Source organism: Choloepus didactylus, chromosome 4 (assembly GCF_015220235.1).
Source record: "Choloepus didactylus isolate mChoDid1 chromosome 4, mChoDid1.pri, whole genome shotgun sequence".
Classification (NCBI taxonomy): Eukaryota; Metazoa; Chordata; class Mammalia; order Pilosa; family Megalonychidae; genus Choloepus; species Choloepus didactylus.
The window spans coordinates 18584498-18605196 of NC_051310.1; the positions used below are offsets into that span (position 1 = coordinate 18584498).

Below are 20699 nucleotides of genomic sequence, written 5' to 3' on the forward strand. Positions count from 1 at the left end.
TGAAGCCAGGCCTGAAGGCTGCAGAGCCAACAGGGTCAAGGTGAGTGGTGGACTCTGCAGGGGGCTGACATGGCACACCAGCTTCCACGACATCCCAGGAACGTGCCCAGCAACCCCCGGGAGATGAACTGAGAAAGCTGAAAGAGGCATGAGTGAGAAAGCAAATGGGCACAAGTCCTTCCTCTGAAAAGTTTCAGTTGAATGAGCACCTTTTACAATGGAGAATGAAAGCAAAACATACATAGTCAAGCTTAAGTTCAGAATAGTTGATGCACTACCATGAGATTTTGTATCACCAAAAGGACAACTTGTATCCGTATTTTTTTTTAACATTGTGAAGTTTAATAGGTTTCATGCCAAAGTATATAAAAGTGAATTAAGAAAATACTATTTTTTTTTTTAGTGAGAATGTTAACAATGGCCATTAAAAGTCTAAACAATATTCCACATTCATAAGAGTGGCCTTTGCAAAAAGTTTCTTAGGGGCACAGAGAAGTAAGGGAAGTGAACATCCAGTATAAACAACAAGAAGAGCCAGTGTTTCAGGCTCAACATCTTACACTTAAATTTCACAGTGCATTAGGAGTTTCAGGAGGGAACCCACATGTTCCCATGTGTATCTGGTGCTTTGATATAAGGAATATTCCAAATCCATGGCCGATCTAGGGGGAAAAAAAAAACCCATTACCTCTACAGAATATTGATGTGAACAGGATCACAGAAAATTCACTCACCTGATGGGATAAAACACTTGTGTGCTCTATTCCACAACTTGTGAAGAACTTTTCTGAGCCAACCCTGGGAGATAGCCCCTTTCAGACAATAGTAATTAGCAAAAGTTCATGTTAAGATGCAGGGCTTACTGAATGTGAGGAAGCTGGTAGGCAGAAACCCGGGCGAATCCTAGCGCTGCCACCTATTTGCTGCACTACCGTGGAAGGCATTTCACCTCTCTGAGCCTCCATTTACTTAACTGTACCTGCGTCGAGGGGCTGTCATGAAGATCGACTGAGATAAAACTCTGCAGTGTGCAAGATAATGTCCAACATGCAGAAAGAACCTAACAAAGGGCAGCTATTCAATTTTTTTCTTTTAAAAAACTAGAAAAAGCAACAGGTCCATGTTTCTGCTCTCAGCTGGTCACCCGTAACCAAGAAGTGCAGTCATGCCCACATACTGCTTTTGTTCTGTTATTTAAGGGTGAAAACTGATGAGACATGAAGGTCACTGTCTAAAGTACTGCAGACCAATGCTGAAGAAAGCAACATGTCTTAGTGTGCAACAGACAGAACACTGAAGACCTGTGTCCAAATCCCCCTCCATCCCTCTCTGCACCATAGGGAAAGCAATCGGATACTGGCCTCGGGTTCCTCCTCTGTGAAATGGGGATGACACCAGCCACCTCTCAGGGTAACTGTGAAGAATAAGTGAGAGAAGGTATGTGAAAGTTCCTGGCATGTGGTCGGTGCTCAATAAACATGAATTTGTCTTCCTTCCTTTTAACTGCTATTTCTGAAACTGAAAAATTTGAACAAATCATTCTCACCACATTGTTACTGCTCGAGTCAAGCTATTTCAAAAGAATCATAATAATATGGATAGAATATAAATATATGTGTATTGCAAGGATTAAAAATAAATCCCTATATTATTGTCCTGATAAATTAGAGACAGAGGAACTCTGAAGTGTTGAGTGTTTATTGTAAAGTGCAGCTTACTGGGTCTGCCAAGATGGAGCGCCAAGGTAAAGCTGTGTCAGTGCTGCCAACGAGCCTTTGGGGGAGGCTCTCTCTCCTTTTTCTGAACAAAGGCAGATGGTAGCTCAGAGGATAGCCTGGAAAATAATGGTATCTGAAGCTCTAACCTCAGCAGCCTCACTCTGTATTGAATAATTTCAGCAATCATGCAAATTGCAGCACTCAGGAGTGTGTAGGAAAAAAATGACAAAGATGGCAACAAGTTATCAGAACTGAGTTCTCCTGTCTTTGGCCTTGAGATGGTTTGAGAACGTTTTTTGTTAACTAAACAAGCCTGTTAGAGAGCTGACCGTGGCTGTCTCATAAAAGGTTGAGGGACTGATGGGGCTGAGTATTGTAAAAAACTGCTGAGACTGACGCCCCTAGCTCATCACTCTCCTCCACTGGGAGCGCCACAGCCTGGGCCTGGACTTCCTCATTATTCACCCATCTTTCCCTGTTAATTGTGCTTTTGGCAACATCAGTTCTGCTTCATTCGCAAGGTAGAGGATATCCAGATTCTTGCTGCTGGAGATATTCTTCTGCAATGCAGGATTTGTGATGCAAACATTTATCAATCAGCCAAGAACTTACAGCATTTATTCCACTGCACCCACCTCAGAATTAGGCAATAATGTCCAAGCAAGTATCTGGCAATGGCCCTACTGGCAAATCCCCTGAAGCTCTGCTTTATAAGTGAGCAGAATGTCTGCACCCATGGGCTGACTGGTCCCTGTGATGGCTGAAATGTCCACCACCACCTTGAGGGAAAGCCAGAATAATGGCCAGCAGGGAGGCGGAAGAGGGCAACATTAACATTCACTGGCTTAGATGAAAGCCTATTTTAAGCAATCCTCCTAATCATACTACATTTTTAAATATATGCATTAATTTTTAAAATTAATGCATGCATTCAAAATATTTGTTGGAAACCAGACAAAGCTGAGGTCTTCACTAAGCTTATAGTCCAAGAGGGTGTGGTGTTTGAATTTTAAATATGACCATGTCTGTTCAGCCTATTAAAATTCATTATTCCAGGACCCACAACCCCAAGAGAGCTGGTTTCCCGTCTGGGGCCTGGCAATAGGTATTTTTTTTATCATGTTCCAAAGGTGATCCTGAAGCAGAGTTTGTGCTTCAAGCTTAAAGGGACAGGAAAATGCCTTTTCTCCTGGAATATAGTAGATGGATTTGGACAGGAGAGTGACATGATCACATCTTCACAGAAGCAGTGTGAGGATGGCTCTGTGTGGGATGAGATCAAAAGCTGTGAGAGGAACCAAGAGAAGGCCAGTCTAGGTCAGAGGGGCCCTAAGTCAAGTCCATGGCAGGAGGGCTGGGAATGAGGGGGCGGCCATGGGCTTCATCTCTTTTTGCACCTCTATCCCATCTCCTCCTGCAGTCAGGGACTGCACATCTCATGCACAGCTGAGCCCTCCACAAAGAGGCAGTACAGGGTGATGTCAGCTGGGGATGTTGGATCCAGACTGCCACGGGGCTTTGACCAAGCTAACCCGAGTGTAAAGTGGGGATACCTGTAAGATGAAGTGAGCTAATTCATGTCAAGCTCTCCCAATGGTTCCTGGCACATAATAAGTACTTAATGAATGATAATTATTAATTACTATTGTTACCTCAGAAGATGAGGATTGTCCTATCTTACGTGCTGTGTAGGTCCTAACCCATTGTTTTATTTTTTTTTTAACAATCAGACAAACCCCAGTAAAGAAATCTAGAACTATCTTATCTGATTCCTATGAAATAAATAAGCACTTGGGTTTTAGCAATTTGAACTGCTGGAACAGGTAGGGAAAGAATCACCAAGTGTTCAGCCAAGGGCCATTTCCTAGAGGTTGGAGGAAAGCATGTATAGCCTGGCTAAATACAGCAGGGTTTTCTGGGGATGTGTATGTTTCACAAATACACAAACCAATCAGCATAACTGGCTGCCGTTTTACTTTAGTCTACTCTGAAATCAAGGAGGGTAAAAAAGAGCTTGAAATATGAAAGAAATCTCCACAAGATTTTTACTCTGTTTTACCATCCTAGTAGAAAAGCAATCAATTATAATTACCATATCAGTGTTACCTGAAATACATTAATACCTTCTCTGAAGAACTGCACATATCAATCTGTGACTATAAACAGAAGAACAGAACAATCTAACTAGTGGGAGGAAAAAGAATCCAAATTGCTGAAACCAAGTACTTATTTATTTCAAGGGAATCTGATAAATTACTCTAGCATACTTTGATAATTCTAGATTTCTTTAAGCTTCCTGATTACAAAGTAACTTAAAAAGCTAAGCTAGTAGTTATTTCCAGCCCTCTGTTTGAGCTATTTTATTAAAAGAGATTATCAAAATCTGTCTAAAAGTACTTTGTCTGCCTCATTTAAAACATCCTCATTTCTAAAGATCTTTCAGAAATACCTTAAAAAAATATATATATATATATAAAATAAAATAAATATATAAAATACATATTATATATAATATCAACAACTACTTAAAATGACCTTTTTTTTTGCATTTTATCTGGATAAGATAATTGAATAGACATTCTATTTTCCTTAAAAAAATACCTTAAGAATCAATAGTTCTGACAGGTCTAGACTAAAGTTTATTCCTATATTATTTCAGTGCAAGGAACTATTTTAAATCAGTAGATAGTAAGAGGAATGGTAAACCACTTAGGAACCAGTGGTTTGATAGCACTTTAGAGGACTGCATACACTATATACATGCTAAATCTATATTATGCATATTTTATATGCCAAGCAAGTTTTAAGGACCTCTTCTACTAAGCAATTACATTTGCAGTTTATAGGCTTTGTTCTAGCCACCTGCAAAACATTATGTACAACCTGGTATGCATTTACCTAATCAAATGATCAAAATTAACATCACCAGATAGCGTGTGCCTCCTGATATAATGCACTGAGAAGAACAAAACATCTTTTCTGTTGTATTCTTAACAAAAGTGCAGAACCTGAATCTAATCTTGAAGAAACAGGAAATAAACCCAATGTGGAATGACCCTCACAGTTTACAAAATAACTGGCTTGTGCTCTGCTACTTCATGCCAATGTCATGAAACACAAACAAAAAATTGTGCAACTATTCCAAATTAACAGAGACTAATGAAACAGGGTAACCAAATGCAACATGTTTCTGGAATTTCTCTTTTGCTTTAAAGGACATTAATGGATGAAATCTGAGTAAGTTCTGAAGATAATAATGTTGAATCAATGTTAATTTCCTGATTTTGACAATGTACTGTAGTCATGTAAGACAATGTCTTTTACTTTTAGGGAACAGAAACTAAAATACTTAGGGATAAAGGGACAAAACATGTTTGCTACTCTCTCAAATGGATCAGAAAAAATTAATATGACAGAGGGAGAAGGATTAAGCAAATGTGACAAAATATAACATTTGGGGAATCTGGGTGAAGCGTATATGGAAATTTGTACTTGTAATGAAATTTTTCTGTAATCAGAACTCTTGTAAAAATAAAAAAAGAATACAGTACACATACCCTGTATAGTTTTTTAAAACAATAAAAGAATGAAAATGAAACAATCATCCAGTTAATAAAATAGACTATAATACCTTTGAAGCTCTGTATGTTCAGTTCTTCATATGCTGGCACAAAACCCTTATTCATTAAGTCCAAATAAGATAGGCTTTACCTTAATATTACCTCATTTTATTCTCTCAGTAACTTAAGGATCAGATGATGAAAAGAATACAAGGATAAGAAGGCAGCCCGGGAGGGCAGGTCTCAGGAGAAATTATACACTGGTCTATTTCCATGTTCATACAGCAAGTGCAACATATAGAAATAATTTATGTTAGATTAAAACAGCTGGTGATTTTGCTTTATAGAAGCTTTTGCCTAGCCTTCTTTAGAAATAAAGCTCCCGAATAACAAAATATGTTTGGTTAAATGTGACTTTTAAGGAGAAGAGTAACGTGAGCTTGATGAGGGCAAGGATTTGTATCTGTTTCATACACTGATGTATTTCAAGCGCCTAGCACAGGGTCTGCACACAGGAGGCCTTCAATATTTATGTCTGTGGAGTGAATGAATTCACAACTACTGCGCAAAGCAAGGCAGGCCTGAAGAAGTATTATTTAGCTGAGTATGTTATCATTTTATTTTGATTATTTTCTTGGCTCCAAGCCTGTGTATTTTGGATATCTGGTGGTCTCATGTACTGAATCATAATGTTGTTCAGAGCAGTGTATTCCTTCAGTAATCTTTTTGTATAATCGGATTTAAAAAAAAAAAAACCAGAAAAGGTGGCTTGAAAATCACTTTCAAAAACGTGAAGGGCTTTTGAAATGTGCATAGCCACTCACTTTTCTAAATCTTGATGAAAATGCCTTTTATATAGTGCGCATGACTCTTGGCTACATACGAAATGGTGACATCTGGCATTATTCTACATGCTACTGAAGCAGTTTAGAAGATAAACAGTACCGATGAAAAAGAAAATGCCCTACTCTGTCTGTATCTTTCAAAGGAGATGCCTAAGAAATAGAAGACTCAGCTAATCATTGGAAAGCATTCTGCTTCCCGGCCAAATAAAAGATTTATCATTCCACAATCTAAGAGACTTCCCGGTTGTCAAATTTTAAGCTCTTGGGTATGATTTTTTTACTGAATGGAAGGGACCTGAGAACATATTTCAAGGATCCTCAAACTCTTTGGTTCCTGCTTTCACAGTCCTTGGGAGATTAGGACTAAAGTGAAGGTGTGGAATCCAGGCCGGAGTTCTGGCTGGAGGTTACGCACAAGAGGTAAGTCCCACCTCTAAGACTGTACGATGTTTACTGAAGAGAAGTCAGGTTAAAAAAAAAGGCAACCAAAGACCAGAGAAACAGAGAACAGACAAAGGTGCAGCTGGACCAGAAGGGAGCAGGGGGGGAGTCCCCGAGTCCTGGCTGTGATCTGTGACGGCCGCAGGTTTTGACCCTGACAGCACAAGCCTTAGACTTCGTTTCATCATCGGCAGGGGAAGGGGAGGGAATTAGCTCTAATTAATTGTCTATTATATGCCAGGAACTGGACTAGACATTTTAAATAAGTACAAAACCAATTATGATAAAAACTGCTAACACTTATTGATGGCCAACTGTGAGCCAGACACTGTGTTAAGCACTTTACCGATCTCATCTTGGCTAATCAGTCCTTTCCCCACCCCTGTGAGGTAGGCACTCTTCTTTTCCTCACTTTGCAGACAGAGACAGAGAAGGTAATTCACTGCCCAAGGCCACTTAGGAGGTTGTGGAGTTGGCACATAAACATGGCCTGGCTCTAAAGCAGTGTTTCTTCTTCCTTTTTAAAACATTTTTATTGGTGGGGGGTGGGGTGGTCACAGATTCCTTGAAATTCTGATAAAATCTATGTAAAGCTTGCTGGTGAAAAATGAGTATGCCTGAATATACAACAGTTTTAGAGGACCTACAGATAAGTATAGAGAGAATGCTTGCACCCTCACAAAACACACACACGTACACAGAGGCTTGGAAAGAAGGGAAGTAAGAATGTCTACTGAAATAATTAGAATAAGTCAAGTCATAGAGTCAGAAACTAGAATACAGGTTACCAGGAGCCAGGGTAGGGGTAGGGAATGGGGAGTTAATGCTTAATTGTACCAGTTTCTGTTTGGATTGATGGAAAAGTTTTGGTGATGGATGGTGGGAATGGTAGCACAGCATGGTGAATGTGAATTAACAGCACTGAATTATATATCAGAATGTGGTTAAAAGAGGAAATTTTAGGTTGTATAGATGTTACTAGAAGATGCCTGAACCTGCTATGGACATTCTTACTTTCTATTATGAAAAATACTTGGTTATTGCCCTTAAAGTCACAATTAGCAGTTTTCAAAGTATGGTTCAGGAACTTCCTTTTTAGGGTGTCTGGGAGACAACACTATTTTCATCATACTAAGCCACTGTCTGTCCTTTACATTTTTGTTTTCTCATGAGTGTACAGTGGAGTTTTCCAGAGGCTATGTGACATGTGACATCACAACAGACTGAACACAAGAGCAGCTGTCTTCTATTAAGCTTGAATGAAAAGCGATCTGCTAAATGTAAAACAAAGCCATTTCCTTACTAATTTCTTTTTCTTCTTCCCCTCTCTTTTTTTAAAGTCAGAAAAATATGTTATCATGTAATGGGCTTCTTATTGTTATTTTAAATTAATATTTTCAAATGTCTCAGTTTCAACTTTGAATATAGTACATCTGAATAGATACAAAACTCGACGTGAATAAAAGCTCTTTGTGCCGATGGGTCCTGAGACCAACCAGTTTGAGAACTGTGGCCCCAGGGGTCCCAGACAGGGCAGCAGATGAGCCTGGCTTCACACGACTGGCAGCCTCCCCTGGGCCCTGAGTGCTTTCTGCTTGGGATGTCCTCTCACGGTTTTCCTTCATCAGTGTCTCACCTTTACTTCCATACAGTTCTGGAGGCAAATCATATGGTACAGGGAAGGAGGCCACTGGCTCCTGGCTGCCTTTGAAGAATTTCTGTTTCACGTTGAAGCTGTCCAGGCCCTGCAGACGCACAGAGGGAATCTATGATTGCACCCCATTTTCTGAAAAATGAGACCCCAAGAGGCAATTATATCTTTATGATTTTTTTTTTTGTTTTACAACAAAATTCAAATTATTTCAGAGCTATGCTGAATGTTCACTAGGTCACATAGATTTCAATCTCCCATATTATTTGGTTCCTAAAAACAAGAAAGGTTCAAATTTCAGGAGTTAAATTATAGCAAAATATGTAAAAGTTTACATAGCCCATTTCTACTAACCACTTGTAAAGTTTGCAGGGAGGTTGAGGAACTCATGGTGTAAAAATACCTCAGAATACTTTCAGTGTTGCCATAGTAACAGGCTGCCTACTCTGATACAAGAAGGAAAAGCTGTTTCCATATACGATAAATATGAGTCTTAAGTGTTCCGATATGTTGTAATGAGAAAATAAAAATCAGAGTTCTCTTCAAGACCTACCAAAATGAAAGGTTTATTCTAAGAACTTCAGAACAGGGTTTTAATTTTAGCTCTTAAGGTTCTGGATCTAGACCGAGTTCCAGGTACTCAATATATTAGTTTTGCTCTCCCCATGCGTCCGAACACTGCTCGCCTTCTCACCCCATTCCTGGATTATCCTGGCACTTTGTTTTGTTAGTCTTTCTGTCTGTCATTCCTTCTGCCCACCCATCCAAACACAAACTCGCTCCACAAATCCTAAATACCCACATATCAAAAGCTTTGGAACTACTGAAAAGAGTGAGGACGAAGGTCCTTTGTCCCTGTGATCACGTAACTTAAGTGAAGGGAGGCAGCTCCCAGGCATGATGCAGAAGGAGGCGGAGAGAGGCTGCACGGGCTCTCAGACAACCTGCGCCCCAGCCTTGGCTCTGGCACTGCTAAGGGGGGTGAGTGGCTGAGGCTGGCGTTCACTCGTTTCTTCATTCTCCCGCTGCCAGGCATGGTGCGGGCACTGGGTATAAGGCAGTTAACATGTACCTCACGGGGTGTACAGTCTAGTGGGGGGACAGACATGACACAAATGTATTTACAACAGTAGAGTACACATTACAAATTGTGATAAGCACTATGAAGAATAACAAAAGAGCACTAAAGGAATGGCAAGAGAGTCCTATTTTAGATATGGGGTCAGGGGATGGTCAGCAGAAGCCTCCCTAAAAAAGTGACATTTGAATAAAACCCTAACAGGTAAGTAAGGTATGACCAGGGGAAGAGCAGAAAGAATGTTCCAGGGAGCAGGAACAGCATCTACAAAGGCCCAGAGGTGGCAAAGAGCTGGGCATGTTCCAGGAACTAAAAAAGATGGCTGATGAGACAACTGGCCAATTATTCATTAGGTTTCAATTTCTGCATTTGTAAAACAGGGCTAATAACGTTTCTAAAGGTTACTGATCTTGTTTGCTAATGCTGCCGGAATGCAAAATACCAGAAAAGGATGAGCTTTTACAAAAGGGGTTTATTTGGTTACACAGTTACAGTCGTAAGGACATAAAGTGTCCAAGGTAATGCATCAACAATTGGGCACCTTCACTGGAGGATGGCCCATGGCGTCCGGAAAACCTCTGTTAGCTGGAAAGGCACGTGGCTGGCGTCTGCTCCAAGTTCTGGTTTCAAATGGCTTTCTCCCGGGACGTTCCTCTCTAGGCCTCAGCTCCTCTTCAAAATTTCACTCTTGGTTGCTCTTGGGGCATTTGTCCTCTCTTAGCTTCTCCGGAGCAAGAATCTGCTTTCAATGGCCGCCTTCAAACTGTCATCTGTAGCTACTCTCTCAGCTTCTGGGCATTCTTCAAAGTGTCGCTCTTGGCTGTAGCAAGCTCACTCTTTCTGTCTGAGTTTATATAGTACTCCAGCAAACTCATAAAGGCCCATGCTGAATGGGCGGGGCCACACCTCCATGGAAATTTTCCAATGAAAGATCTCACCCATAGTTGAGTGATTACATCTCCACAGAAACATCCAATCAAAAGTCTCCAACCAAATCAACACCAATACGTCTGCTGCCCACACAAGACTGCATCAAAGATAATGGCGTTTTGGGGGACATAATACATCCAAGCCAGCACAGTTATCACATTAATATTTCTAACTGTAGGACCTAGCAGAAGGCCTGGTACATATTAGGTGCTCAAGAAATGTTAAGCCATAAAAGATAGGATTAAAGCACCTGCTTACTTTAAAGGCTTCTGCGTAAGAGCAAGTGAAATAATGTGTGTGAAAGTGCGTTGTGCATGTTAAGACCTATGGGAAGTCACGGGTCATGGCTTGGATGAAGATGGAGATTAATAATGCAGTGACAGTCAGCATGGGATAAATGCTTGGTACAAACTCTAGACATTAAAGGAAGAAATAACGTTTTTCCAGTTGTGGGATAAGGAGAGGCTTTATCATCAATGATATTTTAGCTGGAGTTTGAAAAATTGGTATACTTTTGATAAACAGAGAGACAGTAGGGAAGAACTTCAGGGGAGAGACCGGCATAAACAATGGCAATTAGGGAAGCAGAGGGCAGGCACACCAGGGGGAGTAAACCAGTGCAGAGGGGAGGGCCGCGGAGCGGGTGCTGGAAGGGAGAATCAGAGTCGGACTGGAGAAGGTGTTGCGTGGGCAGCAGCGCAGACATCTGGGGTCTGAACCTGTTTAACTGTGTGACTGATTTGGAAAGGGAACGCGTCCCAAGTTGGGGGTGTTAGAGAAGATACTGACTTTCTCCTCGGGTGCTCATTTGGTGAGATGTTCCTCTTGAGCTGTCGATGGCTCTCATGTTCATCAAACAAGGTGGACATCAGAAAAGCTGAACCCTGATGACATGGCCCAAGCCCCTGGATTCAGTTAGGCCTGAAGCCAGGGACTCACCCTCCATGTTTGCCTCTGCTTACATTCATTCGAGCTGTTTCAAAACCCAAAGCACCCCAAGACTCCCGTTAAAATGTATGGTCTTTACTTCAATATACAATGAGGAGTTGCAGAGGGTTTTTGAACAAAGAAGTTCCACGAGAAAGGCAGACCAAAGAATGGATTGGATTGGGAATTGCTAGAACCAAGAGTTATTACAACATGGATGGGAAATGGGCTAGAGGATGGTAATGGCCTATAGGAACACAAGTGTCATTATAACAAAAGTATGGATACAAGTGAGGTGAGTTTGGATGAGAGTGGTGCCAGTGGAAACAGGAAGGAAGAAATGGTTTTGAAAGAGGCAGAAGGCAAAACTAATAAAAATTAGGGACTTATGCAGGCAGGGCAGAGGTGAAGGGAATAGGGAGATTTTGGATCAGATGGACTGAAAGGACACTGCAGCTCACCCACTCCTCACCTCACGCCTCTCCCACTTAGTGGAGGGTGGCTGGGGTCCTTCTCACATCTCAGCTGTGGAACATTCTGGATCTGAGGAAGAATCTCTATAATGCCTTCCTTTCGTATACTGCTTATTTGCTGTGTGACTGTGGGCAAGCTACTTAACTTTTCTGGACCTCTGTTTCCTCATCTATGAAAAGAAAATCATGATAGCACCTAATTCATAGGGCTATGGTAAAGATAGATATTTAGAGCCATAACTGGCCCATGATAAGTGTTCAGTGAGTGTAAGGGTAACTGTTATAATCTGAAAAGCATATTCAGGGTGATCTCTGCAATGTAATTACAAACAATTTGGAAGTTAGATAGCTGTCTAAGGTCATGTAGCTATTAAGTGATGAGGCAGGAAAACAGAACCCCTGTTCTGATTCTTGGTCCTATGTTCCTTCCACTAAGCAAAAAAAAACAAAAAAAACAAAAACAAAAACCAAAAGGTCTTGCATTCACCCACCAAGAACCATGAAAAAAAATTCCTTGAAAATTTAAGAAGCAACACTAAGGCAGGCCAGGTAAGCATGAGCCAAATCCTCAAAACCCTGGTAGTGGGCATTTTTAAAAAGAAAAGAGCGAGAGGTTGGAGTGGTGCTGATTTCATGATTACTAAATTCTTAACAGAGTCTCAGGTAAAAATTACTTGTCACCTCTTTAGCTTCTGGCTTAATTTTGTTACTTTCAAATGCATCATGGCAAGGTTGAGATTATTCTACGGCTGGGACCCAGATAACGCTGCCCTCCATGTTTCAGCCTGTGGCTTCATTTTGTGGTATCTGACTTCAGATACAAGAAGGTCTGAGCCATCTATGATGGCTGATGGGAACTAATATGCTTTTTTTTCTCGAATGCCATTTCTGATCCAAATTCTAGGGTATTATAAAAAATATAAGCACCACTTTTCTCTTCAATCCAGATGACAAATAATTTGAAGCTGTCTCCTAATTATCATTATTTATATATCACGGTGGAATCACTTGCCATTTTACAAAACAGAGGAAGGCACCCTCCAGGCACAGATACTTAAAAGACAGTTAAGACAATACATTTATAAAATACCAGGTGAGAGGGTGGACGTACATCACACACAAGAAATTGCTGGTTTTTCACTTCATCAGCTTTGGGAGTGAAAGAGCCAGTTATCACTGTGATGATCTAGTTTTAGTGACTTGGCTCAATCACAGAGAACAAGATGCATGCTCAAATTGAAGTCAGAGATGTAATTTATTTTTTAGTTGTGTCTGAGTAGCAACTTCAAACAGTAAAACCCTATACAAGGCACCAGGTTTTTCTGGATAAAACAGTGATAACAGCTGAACCTTCCAGAAGGGGCACACTTAACCAAAGATGGACTAATTGACAAGGAAGCAAATTACAGGAAGGTGGTTGTCATGTCCTTCCTGTAAGGCAATGTATGATCAACAACTGGAAGCAAGAGGAAAAGCTTCATAGAGGGGGGTAAACCTATCAGGGCCTCAAGGATGGGTTTTGGAAGAGCAAAGGGCTGTTTGTATAAGGTGGAGTGCACTTCAGATAGAGAAAATGTAATAACATAAATCACCATGGATGTGACAAGATTTTGATTCAATTAAAAGCCTACTGAGGATCAGTCTCTGCTTTCAGCCATCTCTTTATCTGCTTGGTTTAAATGATGTTAATGCAACTGCTAAAGTCAATGCAATCTTTACTAAGCACTTGCTGAGTACGAGGCTGTTCTAAGAACTTTGTAGGTAACAGTTCTTAGTTCAATGATCCTATGAGGCAGGGACCACACTGTTCCCATTTGTCAGCTGAGAAAAAGGAGGCTTACAGAAGGGCATTGACTGGCCTGAAGTTTAACAGCCTGTAAGGAGAATCCCAACTGCCGTTGGTCTCACTCTAAAGCCCATTCTGTCTTTCATTTTGGCTTCTATAGATCTAAGGTCCCTAAATCTTTAAACTATGTGCTCTGGGAGAGTTCCTGTTCTTGGTTCTTGGTATATCTCCAATATGTTCCCCATATTCTGTTTCTTTCCAAATCATCTCCATCTCTAACTGAGGCAAGGGGCAGTAAGCTCAGGATCACACAACTGGTAAGTGGAAATTGCTTCGGAAGCCAATGCTCCTCAAAATGCTAACAAGTACTCTAGGGAACTGGAGCACAGGGGTGCCTGGGGAAACCGATCCCACATGAAGGCATCTGGACATCCTCACACAGGCCAAGGGGAGCCACTGAAGGTTTAAAGACAGACGCTGATGTGATCTGGGTCTACAGCTTCAGCAGTAGTGGGGTAGGAGCCTGAGATGCAGAATGGGAGGGAGAGGATCAGTTAGTCCAGGGGAGAAAGAAGACAATGACCTAAGACAATCACCTGCATAACAGGCAGCAAAATTCTTGCCAGGGCAGACAGGATGGGATGTGGTGACTGGATTTGGAGGGGTGAAAGGAAGGAGTGGAATGCAAAGGTGGCTTAAACAGCTCAACTGGAGAGCACAGGAGCTGATCAAGAATCCCACTTGAAACTGCTGGGGCTTCCTGGGAAACCCTGAGAGCCCACATGGATGGCTGGGCCCCACGCAGGTCATCGGGGTTGTGTGGGAGGACAAGGTGCAGGTGATGGTGATGGTTATTGTAAACCTTATTAGTTCTTCCAACCAGAGCCGCAATCACAATTAGGAAGCACATACATGTGGTATATGCCATGTTTAGCAAAAAACACAACAAAATCATTTAACCAGAACAGAGAAAGAGATTTAAAGTCTGCAAGTTCCTGGGGATTTGATTGAAGCAGTTTTTATTCTGATCACAGAAAGGAGAGAACCCACCATCTCAGGAGCAAATGAACAGGGGGTTCAGCAGAAACCAAGCTGTCTCTCAGCCTTAAGACAAGCAGAGAAGCTCAGACTACCTTGTCTGGAAGGAAACAGCTCTGGACATTTATCCTGAATTTTGGATGCTTGTGCACATTATTCCCAGAGGTAGGGGGTAGTTCTAGCCACAAGGTTAGGCAAGCCAAGTCCGGTGCCCAGCAAGAATCTGACAAATTCATGCTCAAAAAAGCCACCAAACTGAATGAAGTTCAAGGAGAAAAAATACATGTATTTCCTCAAAACAGCCGATTTTTTATATCACTGGATCTTTCCTATATTAAGATTTTCTGAATCTAAATGAATTAGCCTAATCTAAAAGTAAATACACTTAAAGGGACAACCTGGAAAACATAACATAATTGATAAATTGTTACTAGACCTCAAAAAGAATAAAAGTCTTCAATTTAAATGAAACATTTATTAAGCACCTACTATGTACAAAGCATCACTAAGTGTTGGACACACAGAGTCAAATGTACCCAGATAGCAATCTCCAAAGCTCTTGAGCATGCTCCTTATCAGAGGAAATGCTATGGATCTCATGCTCTAATTACAAGTTAGCTTTATCTCCAAACAATGTGTTCACTGATACATTTATTTAAAAGAGAAGAAAAATGGGAACAAATTGATATTTGGCTGCCAGGGGCTTATCAGCTTCCTGCTCAATTCCCAGAGGTTTCGGATGGGATCTTATTATCAATGGGCAATGCTGGCTCTATCCACTAGTTTTCAGGCTGAAAGAAGGGGCACCTCACATGGCCATGTGGTTCCTGAGTAATAGTCCTTATCAGGTCTGTGGAAAAGCAGAAAACTGCAAGGTCCTTTTTAGGTGACTTCCTCTGCAGTGCTCGAGACTGTCCCGCTCTGGGGACAATGTTTGTCCGTCTGCAATGCTGGCCTCTAGTCAGCCTCCCAGAACACAGTGATCGGGGGAGCCCACTGGGGAAGAACAAAAGTGGCAACTCCGGTCACATCTAACTTAGAAATGTGGGTGTTTTGGACACAGAGTTCTTTCCAACAGGCACAAAGGTGGGCAGATCTCAAGAAAATGAGCTCTGGATGATATCCAGTCAGAAGGATGACTACAAAACTGTGTATTAAGTTTATGTGGCAAACGTAGCTAAAAATATTAATAGGCAGATCTTGCTAGTACTAAAGAAACTGCCTCCCTAAAACAAAAAAACAAAAACAAAAAACTAACACTGTGTTTCACATTTTATAGCAAACTGTGTTCTCAGTAAACATTGTAAGATTATGATCAATATAGAAATCTTTAAGGTAGTTTATTAAATGAATATATAGAAATTGGCATTTGTAAGTACTGCAATAGAATCCTAATAGTTGTGTATTTTAATTTCAACCAGACAGCTACAGGTGAGCTACTCCACACTGTAAATTGCTTTCAAGATTCAAGAACATATTTAAACACTGACTATATGCAACACCCATTGGATAAATTCATGTGGTCTCCAGAGACCCTGGTTTTGTATTTTCGCTCTGTTCATGTTGCTCAGTATACAGCACTGCATACTCTAGGAACTTACAGGAAGCATCATCGACTAATAGACATTTCCCAGGCCCTCTGTGAAACAAGCTCACTGCCCAGGCAAGGAGACACACAGGTCAGCGATCACCATGCAATGGGATTGTGTGGTTAGCCCTGATTCTAGGAAGCTGTGGGATGCAGAGGAAGGGGGCCTGGAGTGAAGGCAGGTGAGGTAGGGTCATCGGGGTGTCATCAAATACAGAGGAATGCTGGCTGGAAGGGGTGGGCCTGGCTCATAATGAGAACAAGTAGCTGTACGTGGTGAGAGGTGAGAATTGAGTAACCAGGTGTCAGATCACAGAAGGAAAAGCAGACCACGTCAGGAGTCTAGATTTCCCTCAAGGACTTGAAGCAGATGGGTAACATGACCAGAGCTATTTCGACAAAGACCATTCTGGCAGCAGGTTGAAGAGACACTTGAAGGAGACCCAGGGAAGTGAGGTGGGAGGCTACTGGAGCAGGAGCTGACGTATCCTGTGTGTAGTAGCAGTGGGAATGGCAAGAGGGACAGATTATCAAGCAGCATTAAGGAGTGAGAACTGACAGGACTTGGGGAACTAAATCATTAGGGGGTGAAAGAGGAGGAGTAAATGATTTCCACACTTCAAGCGTGGACAATGGGGTGAGTGGTAAGAGTAATCTAGTCATAATCAGAATTTTTTAATAGTATGGTTTAAAGATTATGATGATAGTTCTGATGATGTCTGAAATGTCCTATATCCTCAGGTCCCTTTTGAATAATATAGACTATCATTAAAATCTTAGAATTACATTTTTTAAGACTCAAATTCTCTGATGATTGGCCTGCTTGAGAAAATTTAATGACTTTCTACTATCTGTATGAAATAAAGTCCAGCCCCTGGTGTGCCCCTGCTCTCCAATCTGCTTTAGAATAGGGTTCCAACCTGTCATGGCCCACCCCCACCCTCCCCCTCCCCCAGGCCCCATTCCAGGAACAGGGAACTATTTGCTGTTTCCCAAATACAAGACACACCACTGTCTGCCTGGAAGCCTCATCTCCCCTGGACTGTGGTTGAACTCGTACCCAGTTTAAGGTCCAGGTCAAATGTCAGCTCCTTAAAGAAATTGTTCCCAAGTTCCCCAGGCAGATTACATGCTCCCCGTCTCAGCACATATTGTGATTACGTCTGTTTCCCCCACTTATCCATGATTTCCCCGAGAATACCACCATCATCAATGGGGTCTATCCCAGGAAGCTGGAATGTTTGGTTATGAGACAGAAACATTCTTTGGGGAGGGAACAACTGGGCTGTGTGGCTGCTCAGTCACAAGCTGAGTGTCTCATTCCTGTGCTCAAGCTTAAGAGACCTTCAGCCAAATGACAAAATGCCCCATGACATAGGTCTCTAGGTTGCCCTCAAAGTCAAAATCATAAATGCTAATTTTGTGAAGGTGAAGAAGAGGTCCCATACTTTTCCAGAGGCTATATGTAGCAGTAAACAACCTAAGTGTTGTGACATGTAGCGTAAGGACCAAGTCTCCAGGATTACCCCCAAACCCCTAACTTGCTGCAGCCTGACAAGGCACGTATCAACTCACGTATGGGTGAAACCTCCTGGTAGTATCTACCTCTTGGGGCAGTTTCCCAGTTCACAACAATTCCCCCTTCTCTGGAAACAGGCCTGGTATTGGGGAATGGGGTTTGAGCACATGCTATGCAACCCCACCCTCTGTCTGGGGGTGGACAGGAGATCTAAGCTTGAGCAGCACTGGACATGCAGGATGACCGCCACCCGGGCTGGGCAACCACTGTGGCGAATCACACCAGTGGCGCCCATCCAGAGGGGTCTACTGCTGAGGTCCCCAGAGCTAGCCCAGTTCCTTCCCTCTCAAGCCTCAACTGTCCACTCTTCCATGACATTTCACCCCAGCTCCTTTTCAGTAAATTCCCCCACCCCTTTTGGGCTTGAGTAAGCTGAAGTTGGTTTTTGTAATGTGCAACCCTCTGCGTTCTGCTCACTCAGGCCAGCTCCCTGCCTCACATCCCTTAGCTCTTGGCTTGTACCTGGGACACCTCTCATCTTATTATTCACAATATGGTGCCTATTTAACTTTTATGACCTTACCCAGTCTGACTATCAGTTCTTTGGAAGGGCAAAGTTGAAACACTTCCGTGTACTGTCCACAATGCTGGATGAAAGCACCTGTCCAAGTCATGTATGATTCACTGACGGATATGAACAATCCAACCAAATGGGAAAATGGCTGATGACATGGTGGCGGTTTGTGGGTCCTTATTAGTGTTATGGAGGACGCCTGCTGTAAAAGCACTGTTCTAGCTCTGTATCTTGAGATGTGCTAACAAACGCCACTGGAGAATCTGCTTCCTTTTGTGTCAGTATGTTAATTTTACAGCCATCCTGCCTGGGGCCCAGCTCCTGAATCTCGTGGCATAGCATATAAGGAATGGAATCCATTTTTATATTCCTGTCTGATGGCTTTCATATGCAGCTGAATCTCTATCTTACCTACAATGTGCTATAGTGGGGCTCTTTCCTATTCCAAAAGTATAGAAATAAGAAAAAAATCCAGTATAAAGCTCATTTGGTGATTCCAAATGATTATGCCTATTTTAGCCCTATTGGCCTTCTCTAATGTACAGTCAAACAGTATGTAAGGTAAAAATTAGTAGCTTAGAAGGGTCTAGTAGACCTGGAAGGGGAATATATTTCTTTCCTGTTACCATTTTCATGATCTGAAACTAGGGATTAAGACAGGACATTTAGAAATGTTTAGAATGTTGCAAATGCTGTTAACAAAACTCAAAGAAGAATGACACAAAATCTATTAAGTTACTATTGGGAGATGAGTTTAGTCTCCGTTTAAAGCTACAGTTACTATAATCACACCAAACTATTATTGCCCTAGTGTTGTGAATTCCCTGTTTCCCAGAAGCTGTAATAAAACGAAAGGATCAGGGGAGGGATCAGTTAGAAGACTGGGGTGAGAGCAGGACCTCACTCCTCAGCTGAGGAACCTTTGGGAAGTCGCATCCCTGACTATAAAATGGGGGTAGCCATCCACCTTCCAGGGCTAAAGATGCTAAATCTTTAGCTATAAGTGGCATATGGACCTGCTTTGTTTTACTCCATAGGAAAGAACCTAAATGTGCTGAAATTTTATGGTTCTACCCTCAGAAGAGGCCTGCTGGACAGTTTTGTACCAAAACCCCTGGGATGAGAGGAAAGGAAGGATAAAGAACAGCAAGGGGAGGAAAGAAAGCGAGAAAAGAGCTATCTGCCCGAACATGGTGTGAAAAGAGAAACTATGAGGAATATGGTTGGGGGTAGGATGGAAAGGAAGGCTCTCTCCAATGCCTTAGGACTATGTGAACTCCCAGCATTACCCAAATCCAAACTTGAGTCTAAGTGCAAACACTCAGGACTACCTCAGCTGGATCTTCTGGTCTAGTCAAAGTGGCTTACCATGGAGCTGTACTCTGCTGTGTTTTACTATCACAAGTTGAACTACAGGCAAGTGGTGAAAAACAGAGGAAGAGGAACACGTTAGATACCTTACTGTGTGGGCAATTCTGACTGCCATTCCTCCAATGAGCATGTGCTCCAGAGAGGGTGTGAGGAGGAGAGAAGGGAGCTCTCGGGTCCTGTGTGCCTCTTCGAGTGGGAACATCTCTCTGGGCCAAGTGTGACTCCAGTGCTTAGAGAAGCATATGCTCTCTCTACACCTGGTTCCTACACAAAAGCCAGCTGCTTCATTTGGTGTTTAATTGAAGAAATTGTGAGCTGTTCCAAAGCTGGAAGACAAGCTGATGGTGCTGGGCTTCTGAGAAGGCATGGTTTCCAATGAGACTTTTCAGGTAGGTTTGATCACACGTGTCCTTTATGATCCCGAGCTCACTTTCTAGCAGATTTTGGGAGCTTCCCTGCCTCCTGGCTGGTGATCATGTGATTTCTCTTCCAGGAGGGATGCCTTTGCCACTCATCTCCACTTACCCTAAAGCCTATGCATCCTTCAAAATCTTTCCCAAATCCTCCTGCTTCCCATTGGCATCCTCCAATCACCCCAAATGAAAGTGTTCTGCACTTGTCTGGGCCATTCCTTTGGTGACTTACCACTTACTATCCCGTAATAAATTGTCATGCCATATTTTATGATATTTATTTAAATATTTATTTAAATATTGTCATCAACTTTACCCAATCTCTAATCAGGCACACACCCTGAGAGTGGGGGTCCCACTGTACCCAGAACAGTGAGGGTTTACTAAGTTCATCAGCACAGGCCAGTGGTTAAGAGCACGGGCTCAGAGTTAGAATACCGACTCCACTTCTTTCTGACCTCAGACAAGTCATTGTGACTGAAGGCGGAGAATATAAAAACCCAATTCATCTGACAAGTGAACAATCAAGCAGCTTCAGAGACTGTGAACTTACAAATGTTGAAGGGAGGAAAAGGACTCCGAGCTCATAAGAGCGGATCATCAGCTGGGCACCGTTTTTCTCTAAAGCTCCCCAGGCGGCCTTGGACAGATTAGCGCTGCAAGAGACAAGGACACAGAAAGGGCTGTCTCAGTGAGGCAGCTGAGTGTGGGTCAAACTTGCACAGCTGCAAGAACATTGGTCAAAAGAATATATAGCAGCAATTATATTTTTTTAGAGTTGCACATT

The 20699-nt window shown here is 42.1% G+C and overlaps 1 protein-coding gene across 3 annotated transcripts in view; it reads right to left on the reverse strand.

The window, feature by feature from the left end:
* Positions 1 to 280: 280 nt before the first annotated feature.
* The window catches only part of TDP1 (tyrosyl-DNA phosphodiesterase 1), a 104139-nt gene continuing 83720 nt past the window's right edge, over positions 281 to 20699 (reverse strand). For 2 of the 3 annotated variants that reach the window (XM_037832086.1, XM_037832085.1), the window contains exons 14-16: positions 20466 to 20568; positions 8201 to 8309; positions 281 to 662 (exon numbers count right to left, since the gene is read on the reverse strand). In XM_037832086.1, the coding sequence (XP_037688014.1) occupies positions 589 to 662; positions 8201 to 8309; positions 20466 to 20568 (286 nt within the window). In that variant the 3' untranslated portion in view covers positions 281 to 588. The remainder of the gene's footprint in view (positions 663 to 8200; positions 8310 to 20465; positions 20569 to 20699) is intronic. The other variant, XM_037832084.1, reaches the window with a different exon arrangement.